General features: G+C 46.5%; 1 protein-coding gene across 1 annotated transcript in view; it reads right to left on the bottom strand.

Moving 5' to 3' along the window:
- Positions 1–17,934, bottom strand: part of DENND2A (DENN domain containing 2A) — a 94,595-nt gene that overhangs the window by 22,749 nt on the left and 53,912 nt on the right. The window contains exons 5-11 of the mRNA XM_023530265.1: positions 16,601–16,801; positions 11,430–11,523; positions 10,835–10,879; positions 9,432–9,619; positions 5,169–5,278; positions 4,093–4,162; positions 2,704–2,952 (exon numbers count right to left, since the gene is read on the bottom strand). Of these exons, the coding sequence (XP_023386033.1) occupies positions 2,704–2,952; positions 4,093–4,162; positions 5,169–5,278; positions 9,432–9,619; positions 10,835–10,879; positions 11,430–11,523; positions 16,601–16,801 (957 nt within the window). The remainder of the gene's footprint in view (positions 1–2,703; positions 2,953–4,092; positions 4,163–5,168; positions 5,279–9,431; positions 9,620–10,834; positions 10,880–11,429; positions 11,524–16,600; positions 16,802–17,934) is intronic.

Below are 17,934 nucleotides of genomic sequence, written 5' to 3'. Positions count from 1 at the left end.
CCCCGTGACTTTCAGTTTGGCCATATGGCCTCTTGGACTAATAACACATGCCCTCTCGGTAGAAGTGATATGCCCCGAGAGGGTAAAAATGGTTCTTGGGGGTGGTAGTGAAAAAATGTAGAAATTATAATGGTTTTTAGCAGTCTGAGGGGCCACATAAACGGACATCAGGTACATCTGTGGAACTAGATTTTTTCAGGGAAGTGCAAACCGAAACCACAATGAGATACCACTTCACACTCTCGGGATGGCTATAATTAAAGGACAGATAGTAACAAGTGTCGAGGAAGAAGCGGAGTAATTAGAACCCTCAGACACTGCAGGTGGAGCCCCTCTGGAAAACGGTTTGGCGGCCCCTCCAAATTTGAACATCATATGATCATCATTAGAACATCATTAGAATCATCATATGATCCAGCAATTCCAGTTCCATGTATAAACGCCAAAGAACTGAAAGCAGGGACTCCAACGGATACTTGTACGTCCACGTTCCCGGGAGCATAATTCACAGCAACTAAAAGGTGGAAATAACCCAGATGTCCGCCAACAGACGAATGGATAAACAGTGTGGTATATACATCCCATGGAATGTTAGCCAGCCTTAAAAAGGAAGGAAATTCTGACACATGCTCCAACGTGGATGAACCTCGAGGACATTGTGCCACGTGAAATAAGCCAGTCACGAAAGTACGCATGTTGTATGATTCCACTTACATGAGACCCCAAAGTAGTCAAACTCATAGGGACAGAAAGTACAACAGTGGTTACCAGCTGCTGGGGGAGGAGTGAATGGGGAGTTAGTGTTTAATGGGTTCAGAGGTTTAGTTCTGGAAGATGAAAACGGGTCTGGAGATGGATGGTGGTGAAGGCTGCACGACAAAGTAATGTACTTAATGCCACCGACGGTATATTCGAAAATAGTGAAGATGACGAATTTATGTTATGTACATTTTAGCACAATAAAAAGAAAATAATGTGACAAAAATGAAAAAGACTTTCATGCGGAGGGGAGGCAGTTAAGGGACAAAACATCTAAAAGGCTGCTTAGGGGAACAATACTGGAAACAGGGTTGAGGGATGCCAGGCTAACAGAACGAGTGTGCCCGTCCGGAGCCCAGGCCTTTGGGGACGGACTTGTGTGTTTCTGCTGGCCCTCGAGCGCCTCTGCCGTCGCCCCGAGACGAGTGCACACGGGCACCTCGCTGTCTAAGAGGGTGACAGACAGGTGGGCCAGCCCCAGCCCCAGACTTGCTGCCCAAAGCAGAGATCAGCCAGCCTGGACCAGCCTACCCACAGCACATGAGCGAGCCCAGCAGAGGTCAGCAGGGACGAACCCCAGCCGACCTGCACGTCTGCGAGAATAAACGATTCCAGCCACTGCGGTTTGTGGCACACACAGCATTCCTGCAGCAATATTTAACGATGTAGCTTTCTTCAGAGATCCTGAGACGGGTTCTTCTTATTCATGGTTCCTTTCTGTACTAAAGGACAATTCGCCATTTTAGTCATCCTCGTCCCTCATCTGGAAAAAGCTCGAGTTGTAGGGATCGGTTAGCCGAAGCTCTGTTTCTGGTTCTGTCCTCTGTGTGTTCTTTGGCAAGTCATCACACTACACTCCTAAGATTTCACAAAACTGACATGCAATCTCAGGATTGTGCATCACACCAGTATGCTGGCACGCTTACTTGCTCTGCATCCCCGGCACGCGACGTGGCAGTGAACTCTGTGTGAACTCCGAAGCTGCCACTGGAGCTGGGCTAACACACGCGAGCTGTCTTACGCTCAGCTTTCATAAGCCTTCTCAAACCAAGGCTATGCCCTGCAGCCTTGTCGCCACCTTTAAGCAAACCCACGTGAGACTGGCATGAGAGCAATGCACACCTGTGCCAGGGCTCAGACACGACCAGCTCTAATGCAGAATGATAACCGCCAGGTGCACTGGAGGTGAGGCTACATCCCGAGTTCTACCGATGCTATTATTTCAGACAGACTTGCATAAAAGGACAAATTCTATCATGGCAAGAGGTCACACTACAGCAGTATAATCGAGGCCTCCTCTGAGTTCGGGGGGCGGGCAGGAGGTGAGCAGACTCTTGTTTCGGAATGCTCTTAGGAAGCGCTGCTTTATTTACATCCATGGACAGTGAATGTGGGGCTCCAATTCTCCACAAGAAAGCTCAGACTGAAATATGTGCTCAAGAAGGATTTAAAATAAGTTTATGGATTAGATACTTATGTCCGCTTAATATAAAAAACAAATGTTGGATTACACTTAATCTTTGAGATCGGCAACATGTAGGATAGTAATTATCTCTTATATAACAATTCAAAATTGGGGTGGATGGGCCAACTCAGTATGGCAATTCCTGTATTTTAATATATTGGCTTGTTTTCTCGATAAGAGGACCAAATATTATTAAGATTTTGATGGACTTAGAGCACTATTACAATAGTAAATCTCTTAACACACACAACACATACATATACAACACATATACACAGAGATACATATACACCCATCCATCCATCATAGTAGCTTCTTTGTCCAGCGGAAGCTAATATGACGAAAAATGCTTAGGAGAAGGGAAGTAAAACACGGAATATTCTGAAAAGATCCTCTGCCCCTCTCATCCTCAACTACAATTACTTTGAGTCTCTCCCCATCCCCAGTTTCTGAGCCCTGACCTTCATCAACTGTCATTTCCTGTCCCAAGGATAAGAGAGTAGCGGAGGCCACGAGGGGCGGAGGAGGAAGTGGAAAGGAAAATAGTGGAGAATAAGATTATGAAAGAACCGGAAGCCGGGGTGTTTGCTGAGTCCGTAGGGCCCTGCCGTGCCTTCCCTTACTCCTTTCTCCGAGGCCCAAGTCCTCACCTTTGAAAAGAGGCTGAAGCACCCCAGGCGGCTCACGATGCAGTAAACTTCGGGGAGACGCTTCCCTTTGCCGCCAGGCTTTTCGGAGTGAAACACAAAGAAATCACGAGTGTTACCGACCTCGGGGAAGGGAGAAACCCAGACGTCTTTGTGCCTATTGTGCCAGATGTTTCCATGTACCAGATCTTTGGACACCCAGGGCGGTGAGTAGTTATCAATACCCCGTTTTACAAGTGGGAAGCACTCCTGATTATGCGGTATATATATTTTTTATCCCCCAGAAGGAACCAAATCAAAGGTGTTTTGCCCACAGTAGGTGCTCAATATGGCCTAGGGAACCATAAAGTAAGGCTGAATTTGTTTCCTCAAATCACTGGAGTTCCTTTAAGGTTGAGACTATATGTTTATTATAATGATAATTCTGAAGGAGAGATAATTTCTGAAAATCCTTTTTAGAAACTGACTTTTAAGCTCATTTTCAAACCAAAAAGAAAATCAACCTTAGTACTTTAATTTTATCAACAAAAATTATGATACCACTTAACTTTTTCAATTATTATCCATACTTTTTATTCACTAATTCAACAAATATTTATTGAACACCTGTGTGCCATGCATTATTTTCAACTCTATATTAGCCTATTTCTAAAACTGTTATCATTCTCAGTGGACAATGATTTGTTACTACTGAAGACTTTCAAAGAATGGTTCTCAGAAGATAAGTTTTAAAATGTTTTAGCATGGTTATTTCATTGGATTAAGTTTCTGACTTTTATTTTTATTTATTTATTTTTAGTCTTCGACTTTAAAAAGTGACTGTTCTGAAGGAGACAGTCTTGAATTATTTGCATCATGAACAATAAAACCATCCTTCTTCTGCCCCAAGCAACTATTATGCATGATCTCCCTGAGCCATCAAAGTCTGTTTAGCATGTTTTATTAGAAAAGACATTTGGTTTAAGAAGAGAAAGATCTTTTATTTGGTGAGGAAAACATTGGAGAAAGTATTTTCTTCCCAAAGAAGACAGAGGCATTGTTCCCATCTGCCAGTAAGACTCAGGTGAGCTGAGAGTCTTCAGATCTCCACATTTTTAAAGACCGTAGGGAACCTGCCACACCCCAGTGCCCCCTCGCTCGCTCGGGGCGCCTGGTGAACCCCAGGACGCCAGCACTGGCTCTGCACAGAGCCCTGGCTGACTGAGAAGCAAACATACTAACCAGCAGTCTCCGGCAGTAACCGAACCTTCTGCTCCCATCTTCTCCAGTTAAGACAAATGAGAATGTTTCACTGTGGTGGGGAGGACAAAAGCACATTACGGAGCAAAACAAGACAAAGACAAGTTCACAGCGAGCAGCTAGCACATTCCAAAAGAGGCTGTCAAAAAGGGCTGTTCCCTGTCCTGCTCGGTCATCTCTGTGCTGGGACTCTGGTCATCAATCGCTTTGGAATCTATGTCAAGGAGAGGGAGATCTAAAGTGTCACTGTGTCCTGAGAGGAAACAAGGACTTTTTTTTTTTCCCCACCTGGAACTCTCTCTCATATAATTCTATCACCTGAGCCACCCCATTGCGCAAAACAGAACAGTCATTCATTGGGCATCTTTTGTGACTACTGCCTTCAGTGAGCTTGAGGGTGAGGTGGCATTTGCTATCTGGGGATGCGGCTCAGTGAGGGAGCAGTGGACCAGGGGGATAGTTCCGTGTCCCTCTTGGAACTGCCCCTGGGTGCGGCTGTCCCAGGGCACAGTCTGTTCAGAGCTGCCCTGAGGCTCGGATTGTCCTTAGAGACTGCTGGGCCAACTGCAAGGACACGGCCTTCCTCAAATGCTTACGATATGCAACCTGCTGAATTTGGTCAACTGCTGAACCATCGGATAATAAAAATCCAGATATCTAACCACGTGGGCTAAAGCAGAAACGTAACTATATCATGATCTGAGTAACAGCCAGATGGGCTGCTGAAGAAATGTTTCGAGAGCTCTGGACAAGGATGGGTGAAAGGCGACGTTTCCCTAACTTTTCCCAGACGAAGAATCACCTCACTGCCCTTCACAAAGGCTTCTGAAACAAACGTACTTCCAGACTGAGTGGGAGGCCTGGGAATCTGCATACTTCGCCAAAGTGATTCTTATCTTCCGGGGAAGTTTTACAAACAGGGCTGAGGAAATTCTCCAGGCCCAGGCCCACCAGCATCACACAGCGGTAGGGCTGGCTGTGGGGTGTGCCATCCTGGACCCCATCTCTCACCCTCCCCTTAGTCTTTGCAGGCGGGGAGGGGAGATACCAGCACATACCTGGTAAACCGCTGGACGGGGGTCCAATCCTTGGCATCGGGGAAGCAGAACTGGGGGATAGCCTTCAGCTGGTCCTCAGCCTCTCTCATGAACTTGAAAGACCTTTCCAGCTGCAGCAGGAGGGTGAGAGAAGGGTGGGGGGAATAAAAACCATCGGCACAGGAGTGTGAGGCAGAGAGATGGCAAGACCACATCCCCCCCTTCCTACAGACTGACCGCCACCTTCGACTGCTCTCTGGGGAAGGACCTGCAGCTCAGTCTGCTGGGGCCTTTTTCCCCTTGGGCAGTTCTAAGTAAAGTATGGTCTCACGGGGAGAGTCAGGAGAAAGTAACAATGTGCTTTAGAGAAATGGTCTCAATGCCTAACATTCTGGAATATAACTATTTTAATCAATAAGCAAAAGCTGTCATAGCAATCCCTTCCAAGCAGAAGACTCATACATCCGTAAGGCCAAGTCTTGAATCAGGGCGTCCGGTCCCTGGGCCCAGGCAAAGCTGCCCCTCCTGCATCCAGGCAGAGACAGTTACCGCACTTCTTGGTGAATACACCCAGTTACATCAGATCACACAGCGAAATTCAGCTCATTTCAGAGTCCCTGACTATCAGAACTAGGGGGAAACTAGACATCATCCAGCCCTACATTCTTATTTTGGAGATAAGGAAATAAACCCTGAGATGTTAAGTTATTTGTTCATGATCACACAAGCATGGAACCTAGCTAGGAATAAAAATGATCTTAATCTCTGTCTATCTCTCTCTGATTTATCTGACAGCATAGACTGGGTGACTATCATCTTATTTAAAAAACAGAATGAATTAATAAAGTCCGATTTAGAGATTCTATTTAAAGCCATGAGTTTGCTTATTTTGTGTATGAACAGATATTTGGGATTTTTATAAAGAGGCACCTCCACCCTGGGGATCTGTTGTACAACCACGTGTCTGTAGCTGACGATATTGTGTTGTATGCTTGGAAATGCATATTTTATGTTATGAAATATGCATTTTATGTTATGTGTTTTATTGCCACTATTTAAAAAAAAGGCACTCTAGGTATAAGTTTGAGAAACAAAAAAGTGATTTATAATGATCGTAGTTTGCTTATAAATTGGTACTTTTAAAGTGTTGGGAAGAATTGTTGGCTTTTTGTGTTTTTGCCATTATTGATAAGTTTATACTTGTTAAATTTCCTTCATAAACAGTTACAGAAAAAAAATTATGCTAAAGTTACCTTCAGTAATTTGAAATATCAGATAGTTGATATGAGTGGAGTGTGAATTTCAGAAGTTAGGAAAATTGCAATATATAATCTAAATTCTTTCCGTAATATTTCCATCAATTTATTTGGTTCCTCACAGCTTGCCACTGACCTTCACTTTTAGCCAGCCTTGCAGAGAGTTTCTGAGAGTTCCTGCATTCTGCAGGCCAGCAGCAGTACTGTTGACCGCTTCACAGAGGATCTACAAGACTTCCCAAGGCCACCAAAAGTCAGAGAGATAGTCTATGAAGACAGCATCCAAAGGAACAGAGTACGGGGCTGATTGTTTTCAACTTTAAAATCCACCTCTCACATGATTCCCGTAGGCTAGATCAAATTTAATTAAAGCTGCTGCTAATACTAATAGTTGAAACACCTATCAATGAATGAAACACGGTCTCCATTTTATAGGCTTAAAGCCAGTCATTAATTGTCCTTTAGTTTTTCATTTTTAGAATAAACAGTCACTATTTCTTTTCCATGTAATGGTTTTCTTCCATCCATGACCCAGAAGATTCCAACTGGTCCTGGAACGGTCTTTGAGTTGACAATTCACTGGCTCAGACTGTTGCCAAAGCAACAATTTCTGACTGCCCTTGGATAGGCTTGTAGAAGAGTGAATACTGGCTGGTATTGCTGTTTGGGGGTCGTTACTCTCCACCTGAGTGAAGGACTTCGAACCATAAAAAAATACAAAAGGAAGAGACAGTGACATTTCTCCAGAGTGGAAAAAGCCTTGGAGAATTGAAGAGTAGGCCTTGCAAGGATGTGAGTTCAGTACTTTTCAACATGGCCCAGCCCCCATTTGGATGCAGCCGCTCCCAGATAATTTGCATGATACACACAAACATGTGTGTGCACATACGCCTACACACACTGACATCAACATGAGAGTAACCAGCCCATATGTGCACATACGGGCTCTCTTATGCACACGAGCACATTTACAGGAAGGAGCATGTAGAGATCTCTTGCGAATACAACTTATGTCATAGATGGCTAGAAAATATCCCAGTCCCCAGGAATCGTCATAAAGATAATTGCATGATAGCAAACATTTTATGGAATATGACAGGCATGATTTCTAACATGCAAGTATGGACTATAAACCTTGATTAAGGCGACTATAAGAATGGGGCATAAAACTCATGAAAAAGAGTTAGAAAAGAGAAGGAGAAAGGAGGGGGACAAGGTCCTTCTGACAGAGGGAACACGCAAAGGCAGAAGACAGAAAAGAGCCTTGCGTGCAAAATGCACGTACAGAACGCTCACCATTAACATTAAAAATATATCTAAAGAAACAAGGGCGGCAAGATACATTTCCAGCAGAAGGAGAGTAGTTAACTGACAGGTCAGGGCACACCCACTAATGGAGCATTATGTAATTTAAAAAATAACATTTTAGAATTTGCCTTAAATATGTCTATAAATAATGATAGGTTTACAAAAAACATGGCGCAAAAATTATACGATGCATGATCTTAGTTTTGTAAGAAAATTGTACTACGAGAAAAGTCTGGAAGAAAACACAATAAAATGCTAACAGTGTTGACCTTTGTGGAGTGGGATTATAAATGACTTTTTTCTTTATACATTTGTGGATTAGTCCCCTCTTCAATGGTGACCATGCAACTTTCCACTCAAAAAAGTTTTAATGTGGATGTCTAGGAGTCTGGAGAGTCCAGGCTGGAAACTAGCCTTCAATAGTTATGCAGGTTCATTAATTGACTAATTCACGAATTAATGTCTTCATTCCAGGAACATTGATTAAGTACTGCCCTGTGCATAACACCGGGCTAGGCCCCGAGGGGAGTAAACAGGGCGAGAGGACAATCCTTCTTGCCTTGGTGCTCGCTCGGTGTGGTTCGCAATTGCACTGTGAGTCAGTGTGAGCATAACCAGCAGCCTCTCTTAACCAGGGGGCAACTCCCTAAATCGGGGCATGCCCATGGCACTGGGGTTTTCAGGGGGTCACCCCTAGAGGTCAGCCGGACAACGATGACTACATGCCAGTTGGGAGGGCTGGCGCCTGGTTGACTTCATTTATGTATAGTTTCCATCCTAGACTCCAAGGACAGGACTTGGCTGCTGTGCTGAACCTCTGCGTGCAGGATAGGAGGAAGGCTGGTCCGGGAGGGGAGAGGCAGCTGGGCCGAGGCCTCTGTAGATGCCAGGACGCTGCTCGGGTGGTGACGGCAAAGGGAGGCGCTGAGGGGGCCAGTTCCCTCCCCCCTTTCCCTTCTCTGAACACACTCAGGTTTGTATGCACCTTACAGAGTGTCACATGCCACCTGGTGGATCCAGGTATGCTTATCTGTGCCCTCCCGTCAGAGTGTAAACTCCTTGAGGACAGGAAACACATTTCCTCTCTCTGAGACCCCTGGGGCCAGGTGGAGAAGAGCCTGACTGTACGGGTCTCGGTCAGCTCTGCTTCAGCAGGGTTGGGATGTGGCGGCTCCGATGGCATGGATGCCGGTGCCTCAGAGCAGCTCAGCTGTTGCTGGCCACACCACCTGGGGCTTCACCTGGCGCAACCACCATTTGGGTGCAATGACTTAATGCATGGCAGATCTCAGGCCCTGTCGCCACGGACGCTGTTAGCATAGGGTTCTCGTGTATGTGCACACACGGAGGTGCACAGTGCACGCACCGATATTGGCCGTGGACACAAACGTGACAGTCCTTAGGGAGAGCTGTGTGGCTCGATGAGAAAGAGGCTTCAGGACAGGCTGAGAAGAGATGCGGCTGGATAAGGAGAGGGGGAGGGCTAAGAAGATGGCGTGGTCGGCACAGTGACCAAGGAAGTGAGTGACTATTTCTGTCCATACCCTGGACTCTCACCTCCTGGAACCTCCCAACTGCTCCAGCAGCAGGCTCTTCACTAGACACACCCTAATTAGGACCTGGTTTTGAGATTCTAGACACCGAGTGTTCCTCAGACTCCCACACCTCCCTGAATCCAACAAGGCCCTGGCGGGCCGCAGAGGCCAAGCCCACCCTGTACCTTCAGAGGAAACTGCTGGGTAAGTTCTGGCACGTAGGTGGCCCCAGCCTGCTTCTTGTGCAATGACACAACCACGAAGTACTCGAAGAGCTGCCTCTGCTGGTACTCGACGAGTTCCCGGTCAAAGGACGGGTATCTCGGAGCCTGCTTCAGGCGGGACTTCACATTGACCAGGCGCTGGCTGTGTGCTGGAGAGAGAGAGAGATGGAGAGAGATGGAGAGATGAAGACAAGGAGAGATGGAGAGGTGGAGAGAGGGAGGGAGGGAGGGAGCAGGCCTGAAAATGACTCGTTTTCCAATGCGGAATTGCACAGAGCTGCAACAGGTGATGTTACTCCCAGCTCAAAGTGCTTTTTCTAATCCTAAAAAAGTGTTCCCGCATTTAACAAATTAGTATGAGCTCTTTATTTGGGATCGTTGCCAAAATCCTGAGAGGAGCAACATTCAACAGGCCACCAGGCCTGTTGGGGTGCAGGAACCTGGAGTGTGGGGCCTCTGGGGTGCAGGAACCTGGAGTGTAGGGCCTCTGCTCCGCCATAGGTTTGCTGTCTGGACTTGGGGCAGTGCTGGGAGTAACCTGTATTCCTCTGTCACATGGGGCGGTGACACTGACTCCTCCCTACTCCTTTCCTTCCTCTTTCAGTTTGTGGGATGTGACAAAGTCCAAACCGTAAAGCTCTGGACCCCGGAGTTTTAGAAACATCTGCCAGACTCAACGGGCAGAGACTCGTTTAACTCCATAATGCCTTCTCCCATGCCACCGACCTGTACGGTGGCCACGGACTTGCTGCATTCTAGAGGCAGGTCAGAGAGCGGCCGAGGTGGCCGAGGCGGGGCCACTGGGTGGACAGGTCCCCATCACCTCACTCAGCAGACTGGACTTTGTCTTTCTTTGGTTTCCCCCTGGGCTCTGAGAAATTGTGGAAAACTCACTGAAGTCTGACCTAAATTGCTGAATTTTGATCCATGGGGACCAATTATTTCAACGACTTCATATGACAGAGGAGGAACCCCAGGCTCTGAGTTCTTAAGTGATTTCTCCAGGTCATACGGCCATGTTAACGGAAGTAGGGCAGGAGCCCCATGTGTTGGAGTCCCAGGCCAGCGGTGTTGCACCTTACACAGGTGTGCAAACACCTGTGACATAAGGAAAGGCATGGGAACAGAGAGTCTCTGGAGCAGAACAGGCCCATTCTGGTCCTGTTCATGTTCAAGACTGACCTTCCCCTGGGCACCATTGTCCCCTCAGACATTTGTGTCTCGCCTGACAAACTCGCGCCAGGACGCTCTGTCCCACGTGCCGCTTGTGAGGAGAGGCACTGCGAGGCAGTGGGGCCGTTAGGGCCATCCTCGAAGCATCCCCGAAACCTGCATGCGCCCCGCACAACAGCTGATGTTCTCACCTTTCAGCTTCTCCTCGGTGTCACTGTCAGACTCACTGTTCTCATCTGTCCTTGCAATCTGTCAGGTCAACCAAGGGTTGCCTCACCAAAAAAAAAAAAAAAAAAAGGGAAAAAAGTTGCAAATGTGAGTTTTTCTGATGCAGGAAATCTTTTATATGTGATAGCACAAATCCAAAATTTCTAGATTAGAGGGGCTGTTTTCTTTCTATTTAAATGTAACGGAAAAACTATGCCTTTGTCCAACTAAATGTATTTCTCAATTAATTTGGCTTTGGATCAGATAGAGTCTATATCAAACAGGACAGCAAAAGATACCGGCCCCTTTTATGCGTGCTGAGCAAAGGAGATTGCTCCCATGGTGAGATCACAGCATGCGGCACTGGGCTCACTGGATACATGGACCAGGACAGAAGACCAGAGGACACGCCACTAGGCTGAGCTCTGGCTCTTGAACTGTCCTGGGGACAGTGGAGACATTTACAAAGCATCAACTTTTTCTCCTTAGTGAGCCAACCCAGAACAACAGGAAGCCGCTTCTAGGAAGAATCTGTTTTCAGACGTGGCGGGGTGCAGTGGGGGGCTGGTGGGTTCCTACCTTTTCCTGAGTTGCTCTCTGTGGACTGGGACAGCCTCTTCACTCGTTTCTTTCCTCTCCGGGCCTCGTAAATGGCATTGATTCGCAACACCAGCTGCCAGACATCGGGAGAAGAAACGACCGTGTTAGCAGCCTCCTCCCTGTGTGCATCTGGGACTCCTTCGCTGCCCACTCTTTTCCAGGATGTCAGAGGGGCAGGGAAAGGGGGAGGAGGAGACATTTCCCACTGGCCCGCTGGCGTCTTTCAATCATTCTTTTCTGCCAGACAGGAACGGGGCTGTCAAGAACACTAAAGGGGGCTGCCAGCCTCACTGATGTCCGAGCGGTGTTGTCTCAAGGCGCTAATGCATCCAGCTGAGACACAGAGGCAGACCATTTCATTAGCTAATGGTCTGATGGCTGCTCCCCTTCAGATAGTGCAATGTCACTGTGGGTTGGGAAAGAGCTTTTGCCCCCAAAACAAAACAAGAAAAGGAAGAGACAGCAAATAAAAAGCTTCCAAGCAGGGCCCCTTTCACAGGAACCATGCCAAAGAACGTCTGAGCAGCCCTGAGGGCGAAGGGACCAGGGAGTATGGTGGGTCTCCCGTCCTCTTTTCTGCACAGAATGGTGCCACGCACGCAGCACGCTGTCCTCTCTGCAGAGGACCACTTCGCTCCAGACATGCTGGGCCTTTCATGACATCTCCCAGTGCTCAGAAGCAGAGTTACCCAGTACACACCACTACTTAGCAGCGCGCTCCCCAGGCTGGCTACTGCAGGACCATCTCATGATGGAAGCCCTGGGTCCCTTCCTGCCAGGCTTCACAGCACCGCGCACAACTCTCAGGAGTGGAAGCCTTGTGGGTTCCACCTGGAGGGGAGAAAGGGAAGTCTAACCCACGCAGAGTTGAGGCAAACCAACTAGTAGTTTTGAAGGGGAGTTGTGTTTGTAAGCTGATTTGAAGAGTTTTAAAATCTTTTGTATATTGAGAAGAAAAGGAGAGGGGGTGTGCTATGGCAAAGTGGGTGCTGCGTAGCCAGGTGAGTGCAGTGGATGAGCTGTGGCCAGTCCCCACCTCTGTCCTCCGCAACTCTGATCCAGTCTCTAAAACAGCTTATCAGCTCTTCTCCGCAGGCTGGAGCACTGGCCTGCCCAGGAGGCAGGTGGCTTATTCTCAAGGTCTCCATCCCTCTAGCTCTGCCGAGTGTTACTGACATTGCCCTGTCATAACCTCAGACACCTGCGTACCCTGGCTCCTGATGGGCGGTCCGACCCTGGCCTTGTCAGCTCTCTGTATGACTCCTTGTCCCCAACTATGAATCTGATCTGAATGAAGTCTCTGCCTTCACCACCAAATCCCTACTGTGCAGCAGTTATTCACATTTGCTCTGAGACACCAGCCACTTCCTTGAGAGCTCACACTCCTGAACTGGACTTTGGTTCTTTTTGCGGACGTTCTAATCATTGGAATACTAACAGTAACTTCCATTTCCCACAGAAGATGCCATTGAATGAGTTGCTAATATTATTTACAACGACCAAGAGGTGGAAACAACCTAAATGCTCATCGGTGGAAGAACGAATAAACAAAATGTGGTACATACACACAATGGAACATTATTCAGCCTTAAAAAGGAAAGAAATTCTGACACACTCTCCGACGTGAATGAACCCTGAGGACCTGTGCTAAGTGAAATAAGCCGGCCACGAAAGGACAAATATTATATGATTCTACTCTGGGAGGTACCTAGGATAGGCAAATGCATGACGACAGAAAGTGGACTACAGCGGGGCGGGGTGTGGGGGTGGAATAGGGAGTTGGCTTAACAGGTTCAGTGTCAGCTTGGGCAGACGAGACGGTCTGGAGGTGGATGGCGTGAATGTACTTAATGCCATCAAACTATATACACTTAAAAATGGTTAAAATGGTAAGTTTTAGGTTATGTATATTTTACCACAGTTTTTAAAATATGAATGAACAAACGAGTTTTTGGAGAGGAGGAAATTTTTAAACCCATTCAAAATATCTCCCATAACATCCAAAAATAATGAGAGAGAAGAGAGTTATGATGGCTAACACCCTTCTCCTTACTCGAATACGCTGAATGCCAGTATGTAAGCTCCCCAAGGGGAAAGATTAGTGTCATTTTTGTTTATGCTATAACACTACCTGTATGGGATGGAATAGTGCCTGGCACACAGTAGGTACTCAATAAATATTTGTAGATTGTGAAAATGTTGATTGAACACAAAGCAACTACTGTGTACAAGGGATTTTGCTAGGAGCTACGAGGGATAAAAAGATTTATGGGATAGGCACCTGTTCTCAGGGAGTTTATGAGCTAACAGGGAGGACCGAGATGTGTTACTATCATACAAGACATTCATGAGTGCTATGTGAGTAGCATAAATCATGTGACAGAGAAGGTTTGTCTCTTTAAATCAGGTCATGGAATAAATGGAAGCCACATACACCTCAGTCAATAAATCTGTGCTCCTTTTTATTTAAAAAAATTTTCCCCAGAGAAACTTTAACCATGCTTTCACATACTTGTACTTTAACAGCAGATAAGTTTTATTGTTTTAAAAGTGTCGGTACTAGAAGTATTGGCCTCTTTAGAAACTTTTTTTCGAGTTGAAAAATACGCTTAAAAACATAAGTTCATTTGAAAGATGGGCTGTTCCAGACAAAGAGTCACCGATCTCTAACTCTGCCTGTGGTGGCTGCTAAAGAAACAGAGACTGTACGCAAACCTACTGAAGCACTGAGAGGGAGGCGGGATGCGACAGCAGGCCAGTCCAGCCCCCTTCTCCTTACACAGATGTCACAGTGTCCCATGGACCCCAAGGACATCACACTGCTCTGTAATGAACTGCTCTGTTCCGGCTGCCATGTTAATGAAGGAACAGGGCTGCCAAGAGAACATAGAGAAGGACGGTCTTTGTCTCTCTTTCCACTCCACGGGGACAGTCACTCCTCTCAGGCCGAGGCAGAGGGGAGATCAAGGGAGGCAGCACGTTGTCAGGAGGGACTCTTACAGCAGAGGCGGCGAAGGAAAACCAACCGGCCGACCGCCTGACCACTTGTGAATAGGCCACTCGGTCCTTCTTGCTGGATAAAAACACAGAGCCAGGGTTGGGAGAGCAGATGGTTTAAGGTCCCAAAACAGGGAAGTCATGATGTGCCTGGCAAAGAACCTTTGACTTCAAGTAAGGGATTCAGAGCATTTTGAAAGAAATAAACGATACCCAAGCGTGGGGATAAACCTAGGTTAAGAGTAAATAACAAGTGGTAAAACAGGATTAATGAGACTTCTAACAACTGTACTTATTCATTTGTTTTCTTTTAAAACGCTTCTGTAGAGAACTATGTACTTCACCTTTATGTTTCAAGTTTTAATAAGACTTTGTCGTTGTAAAAGTGACGGGTAAAACATGTTGATTTCTCTCCGGCTTTGATCGGGCCTGTCAAAAGCCTACTTGCTAGAAAGCCCGTGTGCCCTGTGAGTGGTGGCGCCTCACTTTGCTGTCCGGCAGCAAACTGAGAGGGAACAAACTGGTGCGCTTGCAAATTAAACGCAAACGAAGGGACAGTAAGAGTTCTGTCTTTCTCTCCACCTCGGTACTCCTACATAAAGTAAGCACACACAGTCTCTTCCCCACAACGTCAAAAAATATTTTTAAAATATTAAAATAGTATATAGGGGGAAGCGATGGGTAAAGGCATGGGGGCAGGCGAGGGAGTGCTTATCGAGAGATGGTGACTCAAACCCGGAGTTGTATCAGAGCTCTATCCTAACAGCTAACTCATTTTATTAGTCCTATTTAACTTGCTAAGATAATCATGAGGTTGGACAGGTGTTGACAGCCGCTTTTAATTATTCCACAATTGCAGGTTTCTGACAGCAACAGTATGTATAAATTGTGCCAGAACAAGCAGAAAGGGAGTTAATGGAGTGGCTCCAGACCCCATGCTTGGGGGTCCCATGAGCAGCTATCATGGCAGCACAGGACAGTGACTAGAAGGCAGTCAAGGGGAGACATGGGAGAGGCTCTGCCCGGGCTGAAAGAGACAGGGGTCCGTGCGTCAGAGGGAATTCCTTCGGAAAACTGATCAAACCATATGCAGCCTGTACTGTGCCCTAGGCAGGGCTGGGCAGGACCAGGAGGGCTTGAAGGGGACAAGTGAGGCTCCTACCGCGGCCCCTCTCTCTGCCCTCCATCGACAAGACAAAGCATGGCGTCTTCCCCCTCTTCCGCCTAAAACCCCTGCCGCCAGTCTGCAGACTTTAGAACTTTGTCCAGCACCTGACCCTTACTCTTCAGAATGCACTCTGATGGCCAAGGTGACTTATCTTCACTAGAATAAGAATGTTGAAGGCAGGGGTGATTGGGTGAAGTTACAGCTCAAAATGCTGAATAACCAAACTGCATCAGGAGGGACCAGCTTGTGAAGATGTCCCCTGACTTTCTTTTAGGTCGATGGTCACGTCGAGAAATCCAGTGAAATCTACAGACAATCCCCAATCCCGCCCCCATCTCCCAGAACTCATCCACACAAAGTTTCACACAATTTTATGGGTTTTGTGATCCTCTAAAGCCTACCCCTGGACTCTGAAATAAAGAATTCCTGTTCTAAAAGTTCCTGTAGAAAGTTGGTACCAAAATGGACAATAGAGAGTGACCAGCACTTTGGGGTTGAAAGCGAGCAAAAGGAAATTTAATCAGTAGCGGACACATGAGGATGCACATCCAAGCCACTGGGAGTGTTTTACCCTTTGGACTGAGGAGAGCCAGGGAAGGTGTACTGTTGACAAGTGCTGCCTCGAGCACAGGCCTCGCACTATGCTGCTTCTGCAGCGGGTGCTGGTGGAGCCTGAGTCAGAGCCTGGTGGATGGAGCTCGACTTTCTCAGGCCATGAAGGAGGAGGATGTGGCCTTTTGAGGCCGGGTACTGGAAACACGGTCCAGGGTCAGAAGAGTAGTTAAGGCAAAGAGAAGGATGGTTAAGAGGAAGGCTACAGGACCACAAGAATTATTATGACAAAGGCCCACACATCCCAGCCTGCTGGCTACACCATGCCCACCTGGCCTGTGACAAAGCAGGTATTTGTCCTCTGCCCAGACTCCTCTGCAGGGAAAGAGGCGGGGGGTGCGTATCTGAACACAAAGCTAGTTGCAGGCCTTACCTTGGGTAGCTTTCTCTTCTTCCGGCCATTCTGCAGATCTCCAAGGTTAAAGAAAGTGTCGTCAGGACTGCTGGGGGTGGAGGGGGGACTGGTTTTGGAAGGGGACCCAGTTCCATCCCGACTCAGCTTCCTAGTGTCCAGCAGTTTGAAGTTCCTCCTCTCTGAATTTTGCCGGAAAAAAGCAGGTTTGGACAATGACTGCTGTGCGGGGAAAGGAGAAAAGAAGGTACATCAATACGAAAAGGACTTACTGGGAGATCACAGGGGGTGCCAGTGACGGAGACCACTTGAGGTGGAGGAGGGAAGCTACCCAGAGTATGTCCTCAGACTACAATGGATTTGTCTATGCTAATAAGTGCTCAATAAATGCTTATCACCCAATTATGGAAAATTAGTATGATATAAAAACACAGATCTAATTCAGTCTCACTTTTTAGACAAGTGGGAACTCGCCTGGCTCAATCCCTTAGCTTTACAGATGAGACCTCCCGACAATCCAAGACACGCTCGCTGCACTGGGACTTACAAGACCTAAGTCTGGCTCTAACTCTGCCACTGGCAAGCTGAGTGTCTCCTATCCAAGGAATTTCACTTCTCTGGTCCTCAGTGTCTTATTTCTAAAAATGAGCTGCTTTAAGGTCAAAAGGCAAACAAAAAAGTGGTAAAAAAAAAAAATGTAACTTATAGAGTTCATTTTTCTAATACGGACTACAAATAAATGAGAAGATCGACAATCTAAAAGAAAAACAGGCAAAAGAATGAACGTTTGTAGAAAGGAAATACGATGATTCTTAAATATATATATATAAAAGGTCTTAGCTACACTGTAAGAGAAAGGAAAATTTAAACTCTATTGAAGAAACATTTCTCACTCAAAGATTAACAAAGATAAAAAACCCGACAACTCATTGTATTGATGAAAGTGAAGAAAACAGTCACTTTCACACTTCTATACACTGTTGGTGGGGTCGGAAATTGGTACAACTCTATGGAGGGTAATCTATCAATAAAATTACAAATGGGTATACCCTTTCACCTAGCAATTCTGCTTCTAGGAACCTGCCCTCCTGATATGCTCATACTCGTGCTAAGATGTATTGTACAAGGAAAGTTATACTGGGCAAAGCATATTGTAAACACAAAATATTGAAAACAACTTAAATGTCCATTAATAGAGGCTCATCAAATAAGTTTTTGTCCATATAGTGGACTACAATGCAGGCATAAAGAAATCTTAATGTACTGATATGGAAGGTTCTCTCAGACATGTATCGTTAAGCAAAAAAGCAAGGTGTACAATAGTTGGTATATATGCTGACAGCCGTGTGTGTTTG

The sequence above is a fragment of the Pteropus vampyrus genome, unplaced genomic scaffold, assembly GCF_000151845.1.
Source record: "Pteropus vampyrus isolate Shadow unplaced genomic scaffold, Pvam_2.0 Scaffold48, whole genome shotgun sequence".
Lineage (NCBI taxonomy): Eukaryota > Metazoa > Chordata > Mammalia > Chiroptera > Pteropodidae > Pteropus > Pteropus vampyrus.
This window is presented reverse-complemented; position numbering and strand designations above follow the sequence as displayed.